The 24,452-nt window shown below is 47.0% G+C and overlaps 1 protein-coding gene across 1 annotated transcript in view; it reads right to left on the bottom strand.

Annotated features, from left to right (window-relative positions):
- pde6a (phosphodiesterase 6A, cGMP-specific, rod, alpha) overlaps window positions 1–24,452 on the bottom strand; it is a 94,211-nt gene that overhangs the window by 32,275 nt on the left and 37,484 nt on the right. Inside the window, exons 14-15 of the mRNA XM_070877272.1 lie at window positions 19,958–20,067; window positions 19,767–19,854 (exon numbers count right to left, since the gene is read on the bottom strand). Of these exons, the coding sequence (XP_070733373.1) occupies window positions 19,767–19,854; window positions 19,958–20,067 (198 nt within the window). The remainder of the gene's footprint in view (window positions 1–19,766; window positions 19,855–19,957; window positions 20,068–24,452) is intronic.

Genomic DNA, 24,452 nt, shown 5'->3' with positions numbered 1-24,452 from the left:
ACAGCGGAAGGAGCGCATGATAACCCAGGCACCCTACCCACCTGTCTGCCCCACCTGTGACAGAGACTGTAGATCCCGCATTGGAATCATCAGTCACTTGAGAACTCATATTAGTGTGGAAGCAAGTCATCCTCAACTCCGAGGGACTGCCTAAGCAAAGAAGAGAATGCTCCGATCATACTGCAGGCCAAGGAGGATACAAACTACAGCACACATGTCTGGGAACAATTGGTCTGAACAGAAGCTTTGAAGTAACCTGCCAGACCACTCCCTTGAGACTTCAGCAACTTCAAATAAGTCACTAACCAAGAAATACCTCTACAAACTCACCAAATGCCAGTAGAAATTAATCAGCAACTAACCTGATCGCAGGTGATGATCCCTTTAAATAGATTTAGTGGTGGTTCATACCTACTACTGTGGGAGGTTAAGAGAGGACGTTAGCTTCAGCATTAAGCTAAAAAAATGACAGCGCTGGCGTCAAGTCAGCACTGTGCGCTGATTGATGTCCTTATCTGCTTACTCTGCATACTTCCAGCACATGGTCCCTTAGCCGACGCAAACAACCTCACCAAAATGGCGTCTGGCGCGGCCCGCACTAGAATTGTGCTTGTGCGTGCACTTCTTGGACACCATTTTGGACACAAAACTTCATTTATAGCACCGCAAAATCGGGCGCTACAGAGCTGAATTTTTAGGTCCAAGCGTTGCGCATGAACCCACCAACTATCTGACTCAGAGGATAGAGTGCAACAATTCAGCCAGGGCTGAATCCTTAGCTCAGCAGTAGCATTTCACAGGAGAAGAGGGCGTTATTCAAATGTAGATCTTTACGTTCAGTGGTGCACAGACAGTGGTGCACGGGCAGGACCGGAACCAATGTCCGAGGGGGAGTGTTTGCTAGTGCTGTTGGGGAGGAGTTAAAACTAATATGGCAGGGGGATGGGAACCAATGCAGGGAGACAGAGGGAAACAAAAAGGAGACATAAAGCAAAATACAGAAAGGAGATGAGGAAAAGTGGAGGACAGAGAAACACAAGGCATAGAACAAAAAGGGCCACTGTACAGCAAAATTCTAAAAGGACAAAGGGTGTTAAAAAAACAAGCCTGAAGGCTTTGTGTCTTAATGCAAGGAGTATCCGTAATAAAGTGGATGAATTAACCGTGCAAATAGATGTTAACAAATATGATGTGATTGGGATTACAGAGACGTGGCTCCAGGATGATCAGGGCTGGGAACTCAACATCCAGGGGTATTCAACATTCAGGAAGGATAGAATAAAAGGAAAAGGAGGTGGGGTAGCATTGCTGGTTAACGAGGAGATTAATGCAATAGTTAGGAAGGACATTAGCTTGGATGATATAGAATCTATATGGGTAGAGCTGCAGAACACCAAAGGGCAAAAAACGTTAGTGAGAGTTGTGTACAGACCTCCAAACAGTAGTAGCGATGTTGGGGAGGGCATCAAACAGGAAATGAGGGGTGCATGCAATAAAGATGCAGCAATTATAATGGGTGACTTTAATATGCACATAGATTGGGCTAACCAAACTGGAAGCAATACGGTGGAGGAGGATTTCCTGGAGTGCATAAGGGATGGTTTTCTAGACCAATATGTCGAGGAACCAACTAGGGGGGAGGCCGTCTTAGACTGGGTGTTGTGTAATGAGAGAGGATTAATTAGCAATCTCGTTGTGCGAGGCCCCTTGGGGAAGAGTGACCATAATATGGTGGAATTCTGCATTAGGATGGAGAATGAAACAGTTAATTCAGAGACCATGGTCCAGAACTTAAAGAAGGGTAACTTTGAAGGTATGAAGTGTGAATTGGCTAGGATAGATTGGCGAATGATACTTAAGGGGTTGACTGTGGATGGGCAATGGCAGACATTTAGAGACCGCATGGATGAACTACAACAATTGTACATTCCTGTCTGGCGTAAAAATAAAAAAGGGAAGGTGGCTCAACCGTGGCTATCAAGGGAAATCAGGGATAGTATTAATGCCAAGGAAGTGGCATACAAATTGGCCAGAAATAGCAGCGAACCCAGGGACTGGGAGAAATTTAGAACTCAGCAGAGGAGGACAAAGGGTTTGATTAGGGCAGGGAAAATGGAGTACGAGAAGAAGCTTGCAGGGAACATTAAGACGGATTGCAAAAGTTTCTATAGATATGTAAAGAGAAAAAGGTTAGTAAGGACAAACGTAGGTCCCCTGCAGTCAGAATCAGGGGAAGTCATAACGGGGAACAAAGAAATGGCAGACCAATTGAACAAGTACTTTGGTTCGGTATTCACTAAGGAGGACACAAACAACCTTCCGGATATAAAAGGGGTCAGAGGGTCTAGTAAGGAGGAGGAACTGAGGGAAATCCTTATTAGTCAGGAAATTGTGTTGGGGAAATTGATGGGATTGAAGGCCGATAAATCCCCAGGGTCTGATGGACTGCATCCCAGAGTACTGAAGGAGGTGGCCTTGGAAATAGTGGATGCATTGACAGTCATTTTCCAACATTCCATTGACTCTGGATCAGTTCCTATCGAGTGGAGGGTAGCCAATGTAACCCCACTTTTTAAAAAAGGAGGGAGAGAGAAAACAGGGAATTATAGACTGGTCAGCCTGACCTCAGTTGTGGGTAAAATGATGGAATCAATTATTAAGGATGTCATAGCAGTGCATTTGGAAAGAGGTGACATGATAGGTCCAAGTCAGCATGGATTTGTGAAAGGGAAATCATGCTTGACAAATCTTCTGGAATTTTTTGAGGATGTTTCCAGTAGAGTGGACAAGGGAGAACCAGTTGATGTGGTATATTTGGACTTTCAGAAGGCTTTCAACAAGGTCCCACACAAGAGATTAATGTGCAAAGTTAAAGCACATGGAATTGGGGGTAGTGTGCTGACATGGATTGAGAACTGGTTGTCAGACAGGAAGCAAAGAGTAGGAGTAAATGGGTACTTTTCAGAATGGCAGGCAGTGACTGGTGGGGTACTGCAAGGTTCTGTGCTGGGGCCCCAGCTGTTTACACTGTACATTAATGATTTAGACGAGGGGATTGAATGAAGTATCTCCAAATTTGCGGATGACACTAAGTTGGGTGGCAGTGTGAGCTGCGAGGAGGATGCTATGAGGCTGCAGAGTGACTTGGATAGGTTAGGTGAGTGGGCAAATGCATGGCAGATGAAGTATAATGTGGATAAATGTGAGGTTATCCACTTTGGTTGTAAAAACAGAGAGACAGACTATTATCTGAATGGTGACAGATTAGGAAAAGGGGAGGTGCAATGAGACCTGGGTGTCATGGTACATCAGTCATTGAAGGTTGGCATGCAGGTACAGCAGGCGGTTAAGAAAGCAAATGGCATGTTGGCCTTCATAGCGAGGGGATGTGAGTACAGGGGCAGGGAGGTGTTACTACAGTTGTTCAGGGCCTTGGTGAGGCCACACCTGGAGTATTGTGTACAGTTTTGGTCTCCTAACTTGAGGAGGGACATTTTTGCTATTGAGGGAGTGCAGCGAAGGTTCACCAGACTGATTCCCGGGATGGCGGGACTGACATATCAAGAAAGACTGAATCAACTGGGCTTGTATTCACTGGAGTTCAGAAGAGTGAGAGGGGACCTCATAGAAACATTTAAAATTCTGACGAGTTTAGACAGGTTAGATGCAGGAAGAATGTTCCCAATGTTGGGGAAGTCCAACAGTTTAAGGATAAGGGGTAAGCCATTTAGGACCGAGATGAGGAGAAACTTCTTCACCCAGAGAGTGGTGAACCTGTGGAATTCTCTACCACAGAAAGTTGTTGAGGCCAATTCACTAAATATATTCAAAAAGGAGTTAGATGTAGTCCTTACTACTAGGGGGATCAAGGGGTATGGCAAGAAAGCAGGAATGGGGTACTGAAGTTGCATGTTCAGCCATGAACTCATTGAATGGTGGTGCAGGTTAGAAGACCGAATGGCCTACTCCTGCACCTATTTTCTATGTTTCTATGTTTCTATGTGTATAAGGATAGGGTGATGGCTGTTAAGAAACTGGTTAGACAGGCAAAAATAAATACATAATGAAATTAAGATCGCAAGAACATAAAAAAGCACATCTATAAGTACTTCTGGTGGAAATGTGCACGGACATGGTGGTTGTCACTGATGGAGGTTGGAATCATATAAGAAAGGGTACACTTACATGGTGCTGATAAAAACAACTTGGGCCAAAATTGCACCTCCCGATAAGGCTTCTGGCGACCACAGGACAGTGCGGAATGGCCGCCGACTCTCTGTAGAAGGGCCGCCATTTTATAAATTGCCCTACCTCAGGAGCACAGCGGCGTCCGAGACTGCTCTGCCCGTTTTCCCGCCGTGGCGTGCAACCGTCAACCTCTTACCAACTGGCAGGGACCCCCTCGCGAAATTACCCCTTACCCGAAATTACCCCATGGGAAAGGCCATGCCGCTGGCCGGTGTCCCGGACAGCTTTTGCTGTCGGTGCTCTCTGGGAAATGGAGGCACGGCTGCTCTTAAAGGGAAAGGTGCACTGCTGTGGACACCATGTTATTGTTTTTTGTCGGCCAACTGCCCAGTCATCCCGACAATTATGCTCCCGGGTTCAACGGACCACCAACAGGCAGCCTGGCAACCCCTCTTAGGTGCCAGGCCGCAGGCCCGACCGAAACCCTCCCTGGTGGCCCAGTGAAGCTAACTAAAATATTTGCAGAGTTCGCAGCGGCCCTCCCCTTTAACTGAAGGGGGAGACATTGTGACGCGCCAACGTGATGGCGTCATCAGCGCGGCACTGGTGACTGACAGCAGTGGACACCCCATCCCACCCCCACTTCTGCCTCGCCAGTTACGGCTGCTGTGCTCCGCTCCTGTTGTGTATCTGTAAAGCATGCACTCCCATATTTTTCCACCAGGGAGCGCATCCCCTGAAGTCCCAAGGGATCCCAGCATCTATTGGGAGCACTGTATATAAGCCGGTCCCTAAGGCCTGTTCCTCACTCTGGAATGTCTTAATAAAGACTGAGGTCACTGTTACTTTAACCTCCCTGTGTGCAGTCTCATCTGTATTAGGAACACAATAACTGGCGACGAGTATACGAATCCAATGCAAAGATGCAGCAAACTGAGGGCATCCTAGAAAAGTTCTCGGAGGGTGAGGACTGGGAAGCCTATGTCGAACAGCTAGACCAGTACTTTGTAGCCAAGGAGCTGGACGGAGAAGGAAGCGCTGCCAAAAGGAGAGCAGTCCTCCTCACGGTCTGCGGGGCACCGACCTACAGCCTCATGAAGAATCTTCTGGCTCCGGTGAAACTCACAGATAAGTCATATGTGGAGCTGTGTAGACTGGTTCGGGAGCATCTTAACCCGAGGGAGAGCATGCTGATGGCGAGGCATCGAATCGACATGTGCCAGCGATCTGAAGGTCAGGAAGTGACGAGCTACATCGCCGAGCTAAGGCGATGTTATTAAGACACTCCAGAGTGAGTTTGATGGCTACCTGGAACAGATGCTCAGAGACTTTTTTTACTGGGCATTGGCCATGAGACCATCCTACAAAACCTTTGGCTGTAGAGACACCGACCCTCAGTAAGGCCATTGTGATAGCACAGGTGTTTATGTCCACCACTGATAACACCAAATAAATCTCTCAGCACACAAGTGCTACCAATGTTCATAAATTAACTGGAACTGTGTTTGCGAGCAGAAATGTACAGGGCAGAAATCACGAGTCTGCAACTGCCAGTAGACCTCAGGTGACCCAGAAGACTTGGAGTCCCCAACAAAGGATGAATGCAAGGCAATTCACACCTTGTTGGCGTTGTGGAGGCTTCCATTCAGCCTATTCATGCTGCTTCAAAGGATATGCTTGCAAGAGCTGTGGAGCAATGGGGCACATCCAACGAGCTTGCAGACGAGCTGCAAGCTCTGCAAAACCTGCTAACCACCACGTGGCAGAGGAAGATCGGTTCATGGTGATTTGCGCCTCAGAGAGAGGAGGCAGATGCTGAAGTACACGGGGTGCACACATTTGAGACAAAATGTCCACCTGTAATGCTAAATGTAAAATTGAATGGCTTACCCATAGCCATGGAACTAGACACTGGCGCTAACCAATCGATCATGAGTAAAAAGATGTTTGAGAGACTGTGGTGCAACCCATCCACACAAAACTGAGAACGTACACCAAAGATCTCATCACTGTCCTGGGCAGCGCCATGGTCAAGGTCACCTACGAGGGCACGGTGCACGAACTGCCACTCTGGATTGTCCCGGGCGATGGCCCCACACTGCTTGGAAGGAGCTGGCTGGGCAAAATCTGCTGGAATTGGGATGACATCCGAGCGCTATCACATGTCGATGAGGCCTCATGTACCCAGGTTCTTAACAAATTTCCTTCCCTTTTTCAGCCAGGCATTGGAAACTTTTCCAGGGCGAAGGTGCGGACCCCACTTGGTCCCAGAGGCACGACCCATTTACCACAAGGCGCGAGCGGTACCTCACATGATGAGGGAGAGAGTAGAAATTGAGCTGGACAGGGTGCAATGCGAGGGCATCATCTCCCCAGTGGAATTCAGCGAGCGGGCCAGCCCGATTGTTCCAGTCCTCAAAAGTGATGGCATGGTCAGGATTTGCGGCGATTATAAAGTAACTATTAATCGTTTCTTGCTACGGGACCAATACCCGCTACCTAAGGCAGACGACCTATTTGCGACGTTGGCAGGAGGCAAGATGTTCACCAAGCTCGACCTGACTTTGGCCTACATGACGCAGGAGCTGGAGGAGTCTTCGAAGGGCCTCACCCTCATCAACACGCACAAGGGACTGTTCATCTACAACACATGCCCATTTGGAATTTGGTCGGCTGCAGCGATCTTCCAGAGAAACATGGAGAGCCTACTCAAATCGGTACCACGCATGGTGGTTTTTCAGGACGACATATTGGTCACGGGTCAGGACACCGTCAAGCACCTACAAAACCTGGAGGAGGTCCTCCAGCGACTGGATCACATAGGGCTGCAGCTGAAGAGGTCGAAATGCGTCTTCATGGCAACAGAAGTGGAGTTTTTGGGGAGAAAGATCACGGCGGACGGCATTCGGCCCACAGACGCCAAGACAGAGGCTATCAGGAACGCGTCCAGGCCACAGAACATCACGGAGCTGCGGTCGTTCCTTGGACTCAACTATTTTGGTAACTTCCTACCGGGGTTAAGCACCCTTTTAGAGCCCCTACATGTGTTATTGCGTAAAGGTGAGAACTGGGTATGGGAAAAAAAAACAAGTAATTGCTTTTGAGAAAGCCAGAAACATTTTATGCTCCAACAAGCTGCTTGTATTGTATAACCCGTGTAAAAGACTTGTGCTAGCATGTGATGCATCGTCGTACGGAGTCGGGTGTGTATTACAACAAGCTAACGTTGCGGGGAAGTTGCAACCTGTCGCCTATGCCTCCAGGAGCTTGTCTAAGGCCAAGGGGGCCTTTAGTATGATTGAGAAAGAGGCATTAGCGTGTGTGTTCGGAGTAAAGAAAATGCATCAGTACCTGTTGGCCTCAAATTTGAGCTGGAAACCGATCACAAGCCCCTCATATCCCTGTTCGCTGAAAACAAGGGGATAAATACTTATGCCTCAGCCCTCATACAAAGGTGGGCACTCGTGCTATCAGCATATAACTATACCATCCGCCACAGGCCAGGCACCGAGAACTGTGCGGATGCTCTCAGTCGGCTACCATTGCCGACCACGGGGGTGGGAATGACGCAGCCTGCAAACTTGTTGATGGTGGCGCAGCCTGCAGGCTTGTTAATGGTCATGGAAGCATTTGAAAATGATAAATCACCTGTCACGGCCCGCCAGATTAGGACTTGAACCAGCTAAGATCCTCTGCTGTCCTTAGTAAAAAAACAGTGTACTGCATGGGAGCTGGGCCAGCATCCCCATTGAAATGCAAGAGCTAATCAAGCCATTCCAGCTGCGAAAGGACGAGCTGACAAAATTGTATTTGGGGTGCTTGAAATTGCACTGATGTTCCTAAACAAGCTTGCAAGCTCACATCACTGTTGCCGTCCCAACCATCAGCAGCGTGTCGTGATACAACAGACACTTCTGTTGACTCCAAAAGAGTTTCAGGCAGACTGCCTGTTGTGGGGTAACTGTGTAGTGCTACCCAAAAAGGGCAAGGAGACGTTCATCTCGGATCTCCACAGCACACACCCGGGTATAGTAATGATGAAAGCGATAACCAGATCCCACGTGTGGTGGCCCGGTATCGACTCTGACTTAGAGTCCTGTGTACGGCAATGCAGCGTGTGTGCTCAGTTGAGCAACACGCCCAGAGAGGCACCACTAAGTTTGTGGTCCTGGCCCTCCAGACCATGGTCGAAGATCCACGTCAACTATGTTGGCCTGTTTCTCGGTAAAATGTTCCTCGTGGTGGTGGATGCTTTTTCAAAATGAATTGAATGTGAAATAATATCAGGAAACACCGCCACCGCCACCATTGAAAGCCTGAGGGCCATGTTTGCCACCCAAGGCCTGCCTGACATACTGGTCAGTGACAACGGGCCATGTTTCACCAGTGCCGAATTTAAAGGATTCATGGCCCGCAATGGGATCAAACATGTCACCTCGGCCCCGTTTAAACCAGCCTCCAATGGGCAGGCAGAGCGGGCAGTACAAAAAATCAAACAGAGCCTCAAACGACTCACAGAATGCTCACTCCAAACCCGCCTGTCCAGAGTACTGCTCAGCTACCGCACGAGACCCACTTACTCACAGGGGTGCCCCCGGCTGAGCTACTCATGAAAAGTACACTTAAAACCAGACTCTCGCTGGTTCACCCCAACCTGCATGATCAGGTAGAGAGCAGGCAGCAGCAACAAAATGTAAACGATGGTCGCGCCACTGTGTCACGGGAAATTGATCTGAATGACCCTGTGTATGTGCTTAACTATGGACATGGTCTCAAGTGGATCGCGGGCACAGTGATAGCTAAAGATGGGAGTAGGGTGTTTGTAGTCAAACTAGACAATGGACAAATTTGCAGAAAGCACCTGGACCAAACGAGGCTGCGGTTCACAGACTGCCCTGAACAACCCACAGCAGACACCACCTTTTTCGAGCCTACAACACACACCCAAAGGATCAACGACACCACCTCGGACCAGGAAATTGAACCTGGGATATCTTCACAGAGCACAAGCACACACAGCTTCTAACATGGCAGGCAGCTCTGTCGGACTCCTCTGGAATCTGCCTGGTTCTGTTTAATCATTAACTCTGCAGTTGCAGTACACTATACATCCACATCCACGGTGTGGAGCTACAAACATTACAAGCTTACAGACATTACACTTCTCCCTCCTGAATGAAAAAGTTATTATAACAACCATCATATATAACTTTCATGTTTATACATAACACAGGATATAAACTTATTTTTTTCCCATATTTACAAATTTAACTTTACCACTTGTTTTCTGTTTCGAAGAGGATACCTTCACTCTCGAACAGAACCTTCCAAACATAATGTCGAATCTAAACTCATTCGAGGCTCATCCTGAGGAACGTTTTCCTCCACGGAATTTCCTTGATTTTCATTTGAACTCACTCTAACTTCAGGCTCTTTTTTATCCTGACTCGGACTCAGACTTTCATTCTGATTCTCTCCTGGATTTGTATCCTGTACATTGGATTTAGGATTTGCTACTGGTGTATCAAAACTATCTGATGAGTCAGAAATAATTGAATCATTCCCAATTTCAACTCCTTCCATGTCTGTCGGTAAAATATGATCAATATGAACAAACCTAACCTGTTCATTATCAAACATCTTTACCAAATATGTGCGAGGATCACATATCTTCACCACTCTTCCAGGTAACCACTTTCACCAGTTATGGTGATGGTTCATCACTCTCATCTTCTGGTTTAATTTCACACTTCTCTCTTTTACTCTACCTCTATCATGATTCTCTTTCTGTCTTAATTGTGTCTCTTCTATGGACTGTGCCAAATTTGGCTTTAACAACGAGAATCTGGTTCATGGTTGTCGTTTGAGAAACAACTCTGCTGGTGTTCTACCAGTAGTTGTATGAGGAGTATTTTGATATGTAATCAAAAAATTAGCCAATTTGTGATCCAATGACAACTGTCATTTCCTTGGATTTGGATCTAACATTTGTTTTATAAGGGCGCGTTTTACAATTTGTACAGTGCGCTCTGCTGCACCATTTGAAGCAGGATGGTATGGTGGAACCTTGGTATGTTTCACACCATTTATGCTTGTGAATTGTGAAAATTCTTCTGAACGAAATTGTGGTCCATTATCCAAAACAATCTCTTTAGGGAGAAAATAATTTTCATAAAATGTCCAATGTTTTATTTGTTATTTTCCACATTGGAAACACCTCAACCCACTTCGAATGGCTATCAATCACAATGAACAATTGTTGTCCTTCTAACTCAGCAAAATCAATATGTAGCCTTTGCCACACCCTGGGAGGCCATTTCCATGGCTGTAATGGTACTGGTGGTGGTTGCTTGCTTACCGATTGACATGTTGTACACTGACTCATGATGTACTCTATATCTTTATCAAGACCTGGCCACCATAAATAACTGTATGCAAAACACTTGATCAAGCACATTCCCAGGTGCTGGTCATGGAGGTCTCCTAATAATTTGGACCTGAATTTATTTGGTATAACCACTCTTGCACCCAACATGATACAATCTTTATCGACTGATAATTCATTCCTACAAATGAAGAATGGATGTGTATCTTTGTCTGTTACCTGGTTTGGCCATCCATTTGCAATATACTCATACACCTTTGACATCACTGGGTCACGTTTGGTTGCTCTACCAATCTCTTCAACAGTGACTGGCAGTTCATCAATGTATGAAAAATAAAACACTTCTTCCCTATCGGGTGTAACTTGTGATGGGGAAGGCAATCTAGACATTGCATCAGTATTACTGTGATCAGCTGATCGTCTGTATTCAATATCATATGTATATGCTGACAAAATCAAAGCCCATCTCTGCATTCGGGCTGCAGCTAATGTTGGAACTGGGGACTTTGGATGGAGGATTGCTGTTAGGGGCTTATGGTCTGTAACGATGGTAAACTTACAACCATACAAGTATTTGTGAAACTTATTGACCCCAAAATTTAAGACCAAAGCTTCCCTTTCAATTTGCGCATAATTACTCTCACTGGCACTGAGAGTGCATGAAGCAAAAGCAATTGGTCTCTCCTCCCCACTACGTGATACATGAGAGATCACTGCCCCAACTCCATATGGAGGGGCATCACGTGCTAGCTTAATCTCCTTAGATATGTCATAGTGAACTAACATGGTGCTCTCTAGCAATTTGCTTTTACATTCCTTGAATGCTGTATCGCATTCTTTTGACCACTTCCAATGGACCTGTTTTTTCAAAAGTTCATTCAGTGGATGTAATACTTAGCCAAATTTGGTAGGAACTTCCCATAATAGTTAAAATGACCCAAGAATGAAAGAAGTTCAGTGACATTCCTGGGAGTGGGCGCATTTCTAATTGCATCCAGTTTTTTCTTGGTCGGATGTAAACCATCTTTGTCTACTCTGTATCCTAAATACTCCACTGAGCTTTGAAATAACTCACACTTATGAACAGACACTCGTACTCTGTCTTCTCTAGCCGTTTGAGGACTTCATTCAATATGTTATTATGAATTTGCCTATTTGGTGCTGAAATTAGTATGTCATCCAAATAACATACTACCCCTTCAATACCTTGCAAAATCTGGTTCATCAACTCTTGGAATATGGCAGGGGCGGAAGACACTCCAAATGGTAGCCTATTAAATTGATATCAGCCTAGATGAATATTTATAGTCAAACATGACTTGGACTCCTCATCTAGTTCAAGCTGTTAGTAGGCATTCGTAAGATCCAGTTTTGAGAAGATCTGACCACCTGACAGTGTTCTGAACAAATCTTCTATATTTGGCAATGTATTGGGGACATTACCCTCTAGAACCTGGTTTACGGTTACTTTACAATCACCACACAATCTTACCTTACCATCGGACTTGGGTACAACAACAATGGGTGTAGCCCAATTACAGCGATCTATCTTACGAATAATGTTCTCAGTCTCTAGCCTTTTGAGTTCTTGCTCAACTTTCTCCTTGAATGCATATGGTATGGAACGTGGCTTGTAGCAAACCGATCTAGCGTCCTTCTGTCCCCTGACCTTGAAGCCTTGGATCGGACTGCCCGTTTCGCAGAACACCTTTGGATACTTCTCGATAACCTCATCCTTTGATGAAAATCTCGCTTCCACACAGAAAATCTTACTCCAATCCAGCTTCAGTGAGCTCAACCAATTTATTCCTAGTAAGGCAGACTTGTCTCCTTTCACTACTATTAGAGGCAAATTCTGAAATTGATCTTTATATTTCACCGGTATGGTGATACGACCTACCACAGGAATTTTCTCTCCCGAGTAGCCTTGCAGCTCTATCTTGGATTTCTCCAGTTGAAAATTGCTCAATTTGTCGCGGTATAGTGACTCCGGTACTACACTCACGGATGCACCCGTGTCAATTTCCATGGGTATCTTGAATCCCGCAACATCTATGTGGATTTTTCTGCCTTCCGAATCACTGTCCATTAACCTCGTGCTCCTAATGACGTATAACTCTAACATCTCCTTGTCCTGTTATTGTTCTTCCATGCTATGTAGTCTCTTGGGATTTCTACTCATAGCTTTGAACGCTAGACTCATAGCTTTGAAAGCTGTTTTATCCTTCAGTTGGCATGCCTTTGCAAGATGCCCAGACTTTCTGCAGAAGAAACACTCTGCCTTCATGTATGGACAACTTTGAGCAATGTGTTGTCCCAAGCATCTATAGCACGACTTCGACACTCGGTTAGAATTTCCAGTTTCTGAGACTTTGGGCCCCCACCATCTTTTACTTTGAACGTGCAGGTGATTTACCTCGGTTGACTGATGACCGTAATTATTATTTAATTCTTGGGAATATTGTTCGGCCATGCCCATCGACCTCGCTGTCTGACAAGCAATCTCAAATGTCAAGTCATCCGTCGTCAATAACTTCCTTCTGATCACATCATTTTTCACCCCACAAACAAAATGATCCCATAATGCTCGGTTTTGAAAGTTTCCAAAATTACAGTGCATCGATAGCTTTTTTAATGCTACGATGTAATCACTGATACTTTCATCAGCCTTTTGATTCCGAATCCCAAAACGATAGCTTTCAGCAATTTCTAACGGTTTGGGGTTATAGTGCTGCTCCAGCTTCCTTAGAATCTTTTTAAGCATTGTATCCTTTGGCTCATCAGGCACAAGCAGATTTACAAGGGTTTTGTACAATGCCGGACCTGCCTCCAATAAGAAGATCGCTTTCTTACGTTCCAACACAGCCCGGTTCTGGACTGCATTATCTGGAACTTCGATTGTGTTATTTGCAGTGAAATACATTTCTAGCCGATCCACATACACTTTAAAACATTCTCGGTCGAGTCTATATTCTCCCAAATGTCCGATTACACCTGCGGGTGCTGCCATTTTAATCTCTAGCTGTTCACACAGTGTGCTGTATTTTACCTCAGATTTTTTGTAGCTTTTTCCAAAGACAGAAACTTCAAAAGTCTCTCTGTCGGTTGGCTTCTTCACCAACAAAATTTAAGCTTTAAATCTTCTGAAAAATCCCATCTCATCGCCAAATGTGATATCTTCACAGAGCACACGCACACACAGCTTCTAACATGGCAAGCAGCTCTGTGGGAAAAGCCTCCGGAATCTGCCTGGTTCTGTTTAATCATTAACACTGCAGTTGCAGTACAAAATACGTCCACATCCACAGTGGGGAGCTACAAATATTACAAGCTTACAGACATTACAGAACCCATCATGCTCAACTGTCCAGCAAGGCCAGGCTCACCCAGCAGCCCTGCAGAGCCAACAACATGCCAGCCCAGCGAGGGCACAGCCAACACACCAGAAAAGACATTTGTACCGAGGCGGTCCACCAGGGAAAGAAAGGCTCCCGACCGCCTCACCATGTAAATAGTTTTCACTTTGACTTTGGGGGGTGGGGGAGTGATGTTGTGTATCTGTAAAGCATGCACTCCCATGTTCCACCACCAGGGAGCGCATCCCCTGAGGTCCCAACGGATCCCAGCATTCCTTGGGAGCACTGTATATGAGCCCGCCCCGAATGCCTGTTCCTCACTCTGGAGAGTCTTGATAAAGACTGAGGTCACTGTTACTTTAACCTCCCTGTGTGCAGTCTCATTTGTGTTAGGAACATAATAGCTCCCACTTCCGCCCCCATGATGATCAACTTCCGCCCCGCTGGAAAAAAAAGGAGGAGCTTAATATGTCCTTACTATACAGCATAAATGCACACGAGGCCCATACTTGAGAAGGTCAGTCTGTGACCAGTAACCTTTATTAGCTAGCACTCAAGTGATGAAGGTGGGTGGAGCTTCCCCTTTTATACCTGAAAGTCCAGGCTAGGAGTGTCTCCCACAAGTTCACCACCTAGTGGTCATTGTTCTCACAGTGCACAACTTAGATCAGTTTATACATGGGTTACAATGATGGTTGAATACATGACATCACCTCCCCCCCAAAGTCTTATTGGGATCACAGGTTGAGTCTCTCTGGTGGTTTCCGCTCCCTTGTAGAGTGCCTGAGTTGGGGCTCCGGTTGTTGGGCGCTGGCCTGAGTGTCTGCTGTTTGCGGTGCCTCAGGCCTGTCTGGACTGCCCACAGTGACTAAGCTCTCCTCCACTTGGTTACGATGTTCGGTCATCTGTGGTGGAGTGAACTCTACATCGTGTTCTTCCTCTGCTTCTTCTACGGGGTTGCTGAACCTCCTTTTTGTTTGATCCACGTGTTTGCGGCAGATTTGTCCATTGGTAAGTTTAACTACCAGAATCCTATTTCCCTCTTTGGCAATCGCAGTGCCTGCGAGCCATTTGGGCCCTGCAGCGTAGTTGAGGACAAAGACAGGTCATTGACATCGATACCTCGCGCCCTCGCATTCCTGTCATGGTAGTCACATTGTGACTGACGCCTGCTCTCGACAATTTCTTTCATGGTGGGGTGTATAAGGGATAACCTGGTTTTGAGCGTCCTTTTCATTAGCAGCTCTGCGGTTGGAACCCCTGTGAGCGAGTGTGGTCGGGATCTGTAGGCCAACAGGAGGCATGATAAGCGGCTTTGTAGGGAACCCCCTTGGATTCTGAGCATCCCTTTTGATTATCTGCACTGCTCGTCCCGCCTGGCCGTTTGAGGCCGGTTTGAATGGAGCCGTTCTGACATGGTTAATTCCATTGCCTGCCATGAAGTCCTGGAATTCAGTGCTTGTGAAGCACGGGCCATTGTCACTGACCAAGACATCCGGTAGACCATGGGCGGCGAACATTGCCCGTAGACTTTCTACCATGGCAGAGGATGTGCTTGAATTTAAAATGACACACTCGATCCATTTGGAGTAGGCGTCTACTACAACCAGAAACATTTTTCCCATGAAAGGACCTGCGTAGTCCACATGGATGTGTGACCATGGCTTGGCGGGTCAGGACCAGGGGCTAAGAGAGGCTTCCCTCGGCGCATTGCCCAGCTGGGCAGATGTGTTGCACCTGTGAATACAAAGTTCCAGGTCTGCATCTATCTCTGGCCACCAACCGTGTGACCTGGCAATTGCCTTCATCATGACAACGTCCGGGTGCTCATTGTGGAGTTCTCTGATGAACACCTCTCTGCCCATCTGGGGCATGACTGCACGGTTTCCCCACAGTAGGCAATCGGCCTGAATCAAGAGTTCATCCCTGCGCCTGTGAAATGGTTTAAATTCCTCAGGGCATGCCCCATACGTGGCTGCCCAGTCCACATTTCTTAACTAAAGACAGTAGCGGGTATCTATTTGTCCAGACTTTCATCTGACGCGCTGTCACGGGTGAGCCTTCGCTTTCGAAAGCTTCAACAGCCATGACTATCTCAGCAGCATGCTCGGTAGCCCCCTCAGTGGTGGCTAGTGGAAGCCTGCTGAGTGCATTGGTGCAGTTTTCGGTGCCCGGTCTGTGCCGAATTGTACAGAGTCATAGGCAGCTAACATGAGTGCCCACCTCTGTATGCGGGCCGATGCGATTGTATTTATGGCCTTGTTGTCGGCCAAAAGGGACATTAGGGGTTTGTGATCTGTCTCCAGCTCAAATTTCCCGCCAAACAGGTACTGGTGCATTTTCTTTACTGCATATACACATCAAGCGCCTCCTTTTCTACCATCCCGTAGCCCCTTTCTGCCTGGGACAGACTTCTGGAGGCATAAGCTACCGGCTGTAACTGATCTTTGGCATTAACATGCTGCAACACATTCCCAACACCATAGGACGACGCATCGCATGTTAAAACAAGTTTCTTACATGGGTCATATCGCGTTAACAGATTATTGGAGCATAACAAATTGCGTGCTCAATCAAAAGCCCTTTCCTGGCTGTCCCCCCAGACCCATTCGTGACCCTTGCATAGGAGCACATGTAGCGGCTCTAACAGCATGCTCAATTTGAGAAGAAAGTTACCAAAATAGTTCAGGAGCCCCAGGAACGAACGCAGCTCCGTCATGTTATGGGGTCTGGGTGCTCTCTGGATCGCTTCCATCTTGGACGCAATAGGTCTGATCCCGTCTGCTGCTACCCTCATCCCAAGGAATTCTACCTCTGGAGCTAGGAAGACGCTCTTCGCCTTTTTTAGTCACAGCCCTACCCGGTCCAGTCTGCGTAGCACCTCCTCCAGGTTGCGGAGATGTTATTCAGTGTTGCGACCCGTGATGAGGATGTCGTCTTGAAAAACCACAGTCCCTGGAATCGACTTGAGGAGGCTTTCCATATTTCGTTGAAAGACCGCGGCGAATCCCGAATGGGCATCTGTTGTACTCAAAAAACCCTTGTGTGTCGTGATGGTGGTCAGCTTCTTCGACTCACTCGCCAGCTCCTGGGTCATGTAAGCTGAGGTCAGGTCCAGTTTTGAAAAATGTTTGCCACCTGATAGCGTGCAAAGAGGTCCTCCACTCTCGGTAGCGGGTACTGGTCTTGGAGTGACACCCGATTGATGGTGGCCGTGTAATCACCACATATCCTGACCGACCCATCCGCCTTGAGCACCAGCATAATCGGGCTCGGCCAGTCACTGAATTCGACTGGCGAAATGATGCCTTCCCTCAGCAGGCAGTCCAATTCGCCTTCTATCTTTTCCCGCATCACGTACGGCACCGTTCTGGCCTTATGGTGTACTGGCCTGGCATCTGGGTTTATGTGAATGACTACCTTGGCCCCCATGAAAGTGCCAATGCCGGGTTGAAATAGTGAGTCAAATTTGTCCAGGATCTGTGAGCATGATACTCACTCCACAGAAGAAATTGCATTGACATCGCCCCATTTTCAGTTCATGACAGCAAGCCAACTCCTCCCCAGTAGTGCGGGACCGTCCTCCGGGACAATCCAGAGTGGCAACCTGTTCTCCGAATCTTTGTGGGTCACGACTACCGTGGCGCTGTCTAGCACCGGTATGATCTCCTTTGTGCATGTCCATAGCTGTGCGTCAATCGGCGATAATTTTGGCCTCCTGGCCTTGGACGGCCACAACTTTTCAAACTGTTTGATACTCATCAGGGACTAGCTGGCCCCCATGTCTAGCTCCATTAATACTGGGATGCCATTGAGGAGCACTTTCATCATTATCGGTGTATGAACTGTATATGTGCTCCACATGAACTCGCTGAACTTCAGCTTCCAGCAATTTCCCCCAGTGTTCATTTGGCCTTGTAGGGCTTACATCGGTCCCATCCTCCTTGTACATCAGCCTGGCTGCAGGCTTCCTGCAAATACGCGCCAAGTGTCCGCTGACGTTGCAATTTCTGCAGGTATATTGTTGATACCTGCAAACTCTGGCTGGGTGTGTGCCTCCACACCTCCAACATGAGCCGTTGTTGGAAACAAAAGGTCCAATACCAGTCGATCTCCTCTGACTGTCTCTGTTGCTGTCCTTAAGTGCACCATTAACAGGTGTTGATGGCCCCATTACTGTCTGCATTGTCCCTTGCGATGGCGTGAATCGCCGTTCAGCTAGCCATTGTCTCTGTTGAATTCCCCCTCTGGGTTCGATTACATGTTGGGGCATGTCTGATTGCCCTTGTCTGCCTGGAGAACTGTGTGCCACTTTAACAATGTTGACTCCCTGTCCATTTGCTGCATTTGAGCCCAGATTTTTGTCAAACATCATTCTGGTTTCTTCCTCCCCTGAGATAAAAGTCTGGGCCATCAAGGCCGCTGTTTCCAGGGTCAGGTCTTAGGTCTCAATCAGTTTCCTGAAAACCCTAACGTGCCCGATGCCCTCAATAAAAAAGTCTCACAGCATCTCCGCTCTGCATGCATCTGGGAACTTACACAGGCTCGCCAGGCGCCGGAGATCTGCCACGAAGTCTGGAATGCTTTGCCTTTCTCGCCGCCGGTGCGTATAAAACCGGTGTCTCGCCATATGCATGCTGTTCGCCGGTTTAAGGTGTTCCTCGATTAATGTACTGAGCTCTTCAAACGTCTTGTCTGCCGGCTTCTCTGGCGCTAAAAGATCCTTCATCTTTTACGTCCTGGATCCACAAAACGTCAGGAGATGAGCCCTGCGTTTGTCGGCCGACTCCTGTCCCAAGCATTCCTTAGTGACGAAACTTTGCTGTAGTCTCTCAATAAAATCGTCCCAATCATCCCCAACACAGTACCTCTCATCTGTGCTGCTAGTGGCCATGCTCGCGTGGTTTAAATCCCAGTTTCTTGTCGCCAATAATATGTCCTTACTATGCAGTATAAATGCACACGAGGCCCATACTTGAGAGAAGGTCACTCTGTGACCAGTAACCTTTATTAGCTCACACTCAAGTGATGAAGGTGGGTGGAGCTTCCCCTTTCATACCTGAAAGTCCAGGTTAGGAGTGTCTCCCACAGTTCTCCACCTAGTGGTCATTGTTCTCACAGTATACAACTTAGGTCAGTTTATACATGGGTTACAATGATGGTTGAATACATGACAGAGCTGAATTTCACCGGATAGGCCTCCGCATCCATTGCAATGACCAGAACACTCCAAAAAGGGTCGGTGCGCCCCGTTTCTGGCGGAGGGCAATTTCTATCCCCTGATGTGTTGGCAGCTCTTGTCATCAAAACAAATCCTGAACAATTACGACGAATAACTGTGCCAAAAATGGTGAGAAAGTTACTCACCAATAGGAAGTAGAAAAATAACGCAGGAGGAGCTTATATTTTACCAACGCACAATCAGGTTTTGCAGGTAGTCTTGCTTATATCAAAACTGTAAAAATTAGGCTTGGCACCAAGCAATGAAAATAATGTGATATCAATGCAAAAAAGCGTTATGACTGCATTAAATGTGGAATTGATGATTTAATTATAAGCAAAATAAAGAATCTCCCTCTATTCTTATGCAAGCCACTGGTTAATAGTGCATTTTATTGAAAATAACCATAGATATACCAGTTATCTAAAAGCACCATCAATCTTGCCATTTTTTCCCAATATTCCTTATATAATATTATATGCAATCTTACACTCTGAGTATTGTCTTTTTACATTTTCACTATAATAATCACTTAACATAAATAAAATATTTTAAATCTGTAAACTATCCTTCTGTTTTCCTAGGAAGGGTGGGGATTAGCACAGTTATGACATACCTCATCTTGGAGCAGGGTTTTACTAAACTCCAAGTGATGTCTCTCCATAATGGATGAACCATGAAGTCTTGCCAATGGATCCTGTGATCTATTGGATTAATGAAATGTAATTAATAAGAGTATATCTTATAACAGCTTGTCACAATAAGTGAAATAACACATGATAACAGCCTCCAGTAATGTTTACTCACTTCATCTGATAGAGGTTGTTTGTTCCTCTATGATCAATGTCATGGCAAAATGCAGCTGTCACCATAGCGAATGTCTCCAGATCTGAGTAATAGCACTTTAATTGTCCAGTCTAAAAAGAAGTTCATAGGGCAGTGTTAATGGTCCATAATTTTCAGGAGTGCGGCATCTCGTGACATGCCCAATTATTTAGATTTTTTTCCCTCATCCTCCAGCTTTAAAAACGTTTGCACCGCAAATTGCTGAAAATAGGAACTGATATTAAATACATTAGAGATGGCAGGGCAGGTGATGTGTTTCTGGTGTTGGATGTGGAGCTGGCTAACCCCCATTGAGGTCCACGGCGACCACATCTGCTGTAAGTGTCTGCAGCTCGAGGAACTTCGGCTCTGTGTTGATGAGCTGGAGTCCAAGCTGCAGACACTGCGACACATCAGGGAGGGGGAGAGTTAGCTGGACGCTGTATTCCAGGAGGCAGTCACACCCCTTAAGATTAATGAATTCAAATTTGGTCCGTGGTCAGGGACAGGAGGGAGTGACTACAAATGAGGAAGGTATGGGGACCCAGGAGGTAGTGATGGAGGAGCCTCAGCCCTTGCTCTTGTCCAACAGGTACGAGATTCTTGCTCCCTGTTTAGATGAGGGCAGGGACTGCAGGGAGGATGAGCAAACTGACCACAGCACCGTGGTACAGGAGGCCATTCAAGTGGGTGGTGGGAGTGGGGGGGAGTAAAAAGAAATGTGGTAATGGTAGGGGACAGTATAATTAGGGGGATAAATACTGTTCTCTGCAGCTGAGAGCGTGAGTCCCGAAGGCTGTGTTGCTTGTCCGGTGTGAGGGTTCAGGACCTCTCCTCTGTGCTGGAGAGAAACATTGGGCCGAAGTTTCGGGCCGCGCCGAGAACGGCGCAGCTCTGAGCTGGACGCCTGTTCTTCGCGCCCAAAAGTGCGCAGGAAAAATCTGCGAGATTCTCCGGCTCCTCGGAGCTCTAAGCCAGCTTATCGCGCGGTGCGCAAATCACAGCAGGGAGCGGGGCCAGACACTCGCACCGATTCTGTAAGCAGTGGGGGGGTGGGTCTAATTCAAATGAGGCAACGTCATGCCGGCAATCCTGCGCGTGTGTGTTGGAGCGTGCGCGCACGCGCAGTGTGAAACAAACATTGGCACTTGGCCATTTTTAAAGGGACTGGAGGAAAAGTGAAGATTTGTCTCTGGAAAGGCTTGTGATTTAATTTTAGTGATATTTTTGTGTGTGAAGGAGTGCTTTTAGCAGCACTGTTGAATAAATCACCTGCTGAAATCAGTGAGTTCAGCTTTTCACTGCTAAACTTACAGAACCGGTGCTGCATTGGTGCATGCAAATTAAGGACTGTGTGTTTTGAAAATTAAGAGTGCCAATTCAACTTTACAATGGATCAACGTCCACCAAGAACAAAGAATTTCCTGCATGAGGAAGTGGAGATATTAGTCAACGTAATTGAGCAGAGATGGCAGGAGCTAGATACCAGCAACAGAGGTCGCATAAAAGTGCCACCTAAAGAAATGAAGAAACGCTGGAACCAAGTTGCAGAAGATTACTGCGCAGTGGTGCATACCATGAGATCTGGAAGCCAGTGTAAAAAGAAATGGCACGGCCTTGGTCGAGTAGTTAGTGTAAGTAATATTTTCCATTTTTAATTTAATTGTAATTGTAACCTGGCTATCTGTATGTCCCACCTTGCAGACACACTCTGCAAAAAGTTATATTTTACTCTTTGCAGAAGAAATTGGCCCACAACAAAAGGGAGGCAACTCAGACAGGAGGAGGCACACCCAATCTGCACCCACTGACACCCTTGGAACAGAGGGTAGCTGCTATGATAAGTCGTACATGGAGAAAAGCAATCAGTACAGCACAAGCTGGGCCCGCACGCGAGGAAGGGGGTGAGTCCTGAAAATGCATCGTGACCCTTTAAATCAACCTGCTGCCTGGCCTGCTATGTGTGAGAGTACTCATGCCACCCATCCTGCCCGCTCCCTTGCTGTTAAACATTTGACTGTTCTGGTGTATTTTGCAGAACATGATGATGATGTTGATGATGCTGCTGCTGCTGCTGCTGCCAACCCTGAGGATCCTGAGGGTACAGAACAAGAACCAGTACAACCAGCTACGGACGAACCAGACTGGATGATGGCAGCGATGACTGAAATGTTTATGTTTATGAGCCCCCATCAAGGGGCATCAAAGTTTCAACCCCTAGCATAGGTCTTGGTTATACCTGCCATGGTTTAGATTCCGATGTTGCGGGTCCCAGTGGTGCTGCTGGTATAATGCAGCATTCTACAGTAAGTGCACTACCGTCCAAGACTGCGCCTCCCTCTTGCATAGGTTCTGGTTCCACCTACTATGGTTTTCATTCCGACGCTGCGGGTCCCAGTGCTGCTGCTGATATCATAGAGCAGTTTACACCCATTCGTCCAACATCCCAGCCCACGGCTCGCACTCGAGTGCTGTCGGCTGGAACACCGAGCGTCTCACCATCCCAGCCCGAGCCCCTCTCTCTATTACTGCCGTCTGCAACACAGAGCGTCCCACCGTTCCAGCCCGAGCCTCTCCCTCTAGTTCTGCCGTCTGCAACACAGAGCGTCCCACAGTCCCAGCCTGCGCCTCCCTGTGTAATGGTGCGCTTGCAACACCAAGCGTCCCACCGTCCGTGCCTGTGCCTGTGTAGTGGTGCCACGAGGCAGACCCAGGCAGAGGAGAAGGAGATTGGAGACACGCTCTCCTGAGATGCAGCGTGCAACAGATGCGGCTCAGGTGGTGGCATTGGGTATGGAGACCAATGAGCTTACCCGATCACTCATCGGTAACGTCAGTGCAGTGGGTGAAGAAGTGACGGTCCTGACGGGAGAAATAGCAATGACATGGGAACTTAGGGAGGGAATGTCCGAGGGAGTGCAATTGACGGGACAGGCCGTCAGGAAGGGCATGCAAGTGTCGGCACAGGCCGTCAGGGAGGGCCTGGTTGAGGTAGCTGTTGCAATAAGGGCAGACAGCCCGGCCAATCAAATGATACCCCCATGAAGAAGTGAACATTCACGGAGATGTGGATGAGACATGGTTGCAGCCTTTCTTTGCTGCTTTTGTTCTTGTTCTTGATGTGGCTGTAGTTGCGTTTTTCAAATTGAAATTGTTTTGTAAGTTTTGTAATTTTACAACTTATAAGTGATCTCAGGGTTTTCAAGTGATCTTATAGAGTAAATGCTCTCACATTCTGTAAATTATTTAATTTTGCATCTAAAAAGTGATCTTGAAGTTTAAGTGATCTTAAGAGTGTAAGATTTTTCACATTGAGATTGTTTTGTAACTTTTGTAACTTTACAAGTTTATAAGTGATCTTAAAGTTTTTAAATGATCTTCAAGAGTCATTTAAAAAAATATAGTTTGATACAACAAATATTTTATTTCAGTGATGTTAACTTTTCAATAAAATATTTTTTCATTAAAACTGTTTCATGTTCCATTAACACAACACAACGTAGGAATAACTGCAAAGAATAAACATGTCCATGCGCAACAGTGGTCGCAGAACCCTCAGGCATCAGTAGTTGAAGCGTTCATGGATGAGCTGCTGGCACAAGGCTCGAACAATTGTTAAAGCAGCATGATGGATGGCCCTCCTCCGACCTCGTGCTCCGGCATCAGTCACTTGCATGCTTTCCTGATCATCGTCATCATCCACATCCTGCTGTTCCGTAATATTATCATCATGCACTGGACCCTCACGTAGGTCTTCTGGTTCCACTACCAGCTCCTGCTGCCTCATGATGGCTAAGTTATAAAGCATGCAGCACACAACAGTGAAGTGACCAACAATCTGAGGAGAGTATTGCAACTGTCCTCCAGAATGGTCCAGGCGTCGGAATCGCTGTTTCAATATGCCAATGGTCCTCTCAATGATGCTGCGCGTCGCAATGTGCGCCATGTTGTATTGCCGGTCAGCTTCTGTCTGTGTCACATGCAGTGGCGTCATGAGTCAGGTGGTCAGGCCGTACCCTTTGTCTCCCTGTAGCCAGCCTGGCTGCTGTTCAAACATGTCAGATATAACGCTGTCGTGTAGGATGAACGCATCGTGGGTGCTGCCAGGGTATCTCGCATCGACTGACATGATGCGCTGCTTGTCGTCACACACAAGCTGCACATTGATAGAGTGGAAACCTTTCCTATTTTGGTACTGCTCAGAATCCTCCACAGGTGCTCGCAAGGCTATGTGGGTACAATCAATGCAGCCTTTGGGAAGCCGGCAATCCTGAAGAAGCCCACAGCCCTCTCATGGATCGCTTGTGCGGTCATTGGGAAATTGATGAAGTCATTCCTTCGCGCATACAGTGCAGCCGTGACCTGGTAAATGCAGGCATGTATTGCACGTTGAGAGATGGCACACGCATCTCCAGTTGTAGCCTGAAACGATACCGAGGCATAGAAAGAAAGTGCAGCTGTTACCTTCACTGCAACA

The sequence above is a fragment of the Pristiophorus japonicus genome, chromosome 4 (assembly GCF_044704955.1).
Source record: "Pristiophorus japonicus isolate sPriJap1 chromosome 4, sPriJap1.hap1, whole genome shotgun sequence".
In the NCBI taxonomy this organism is placed as follows: Eukaryota; Metazoa; Chordata; class Chondrichthyes; family Pristiophoridae; genus Pristiophorus; species Pristiophorus japonicus.
The sequence above is the reverse complement of the archived record's forward strand: the minus strand, read 5'-3'. Positions and strand labels throughout refer to the sequence as shown.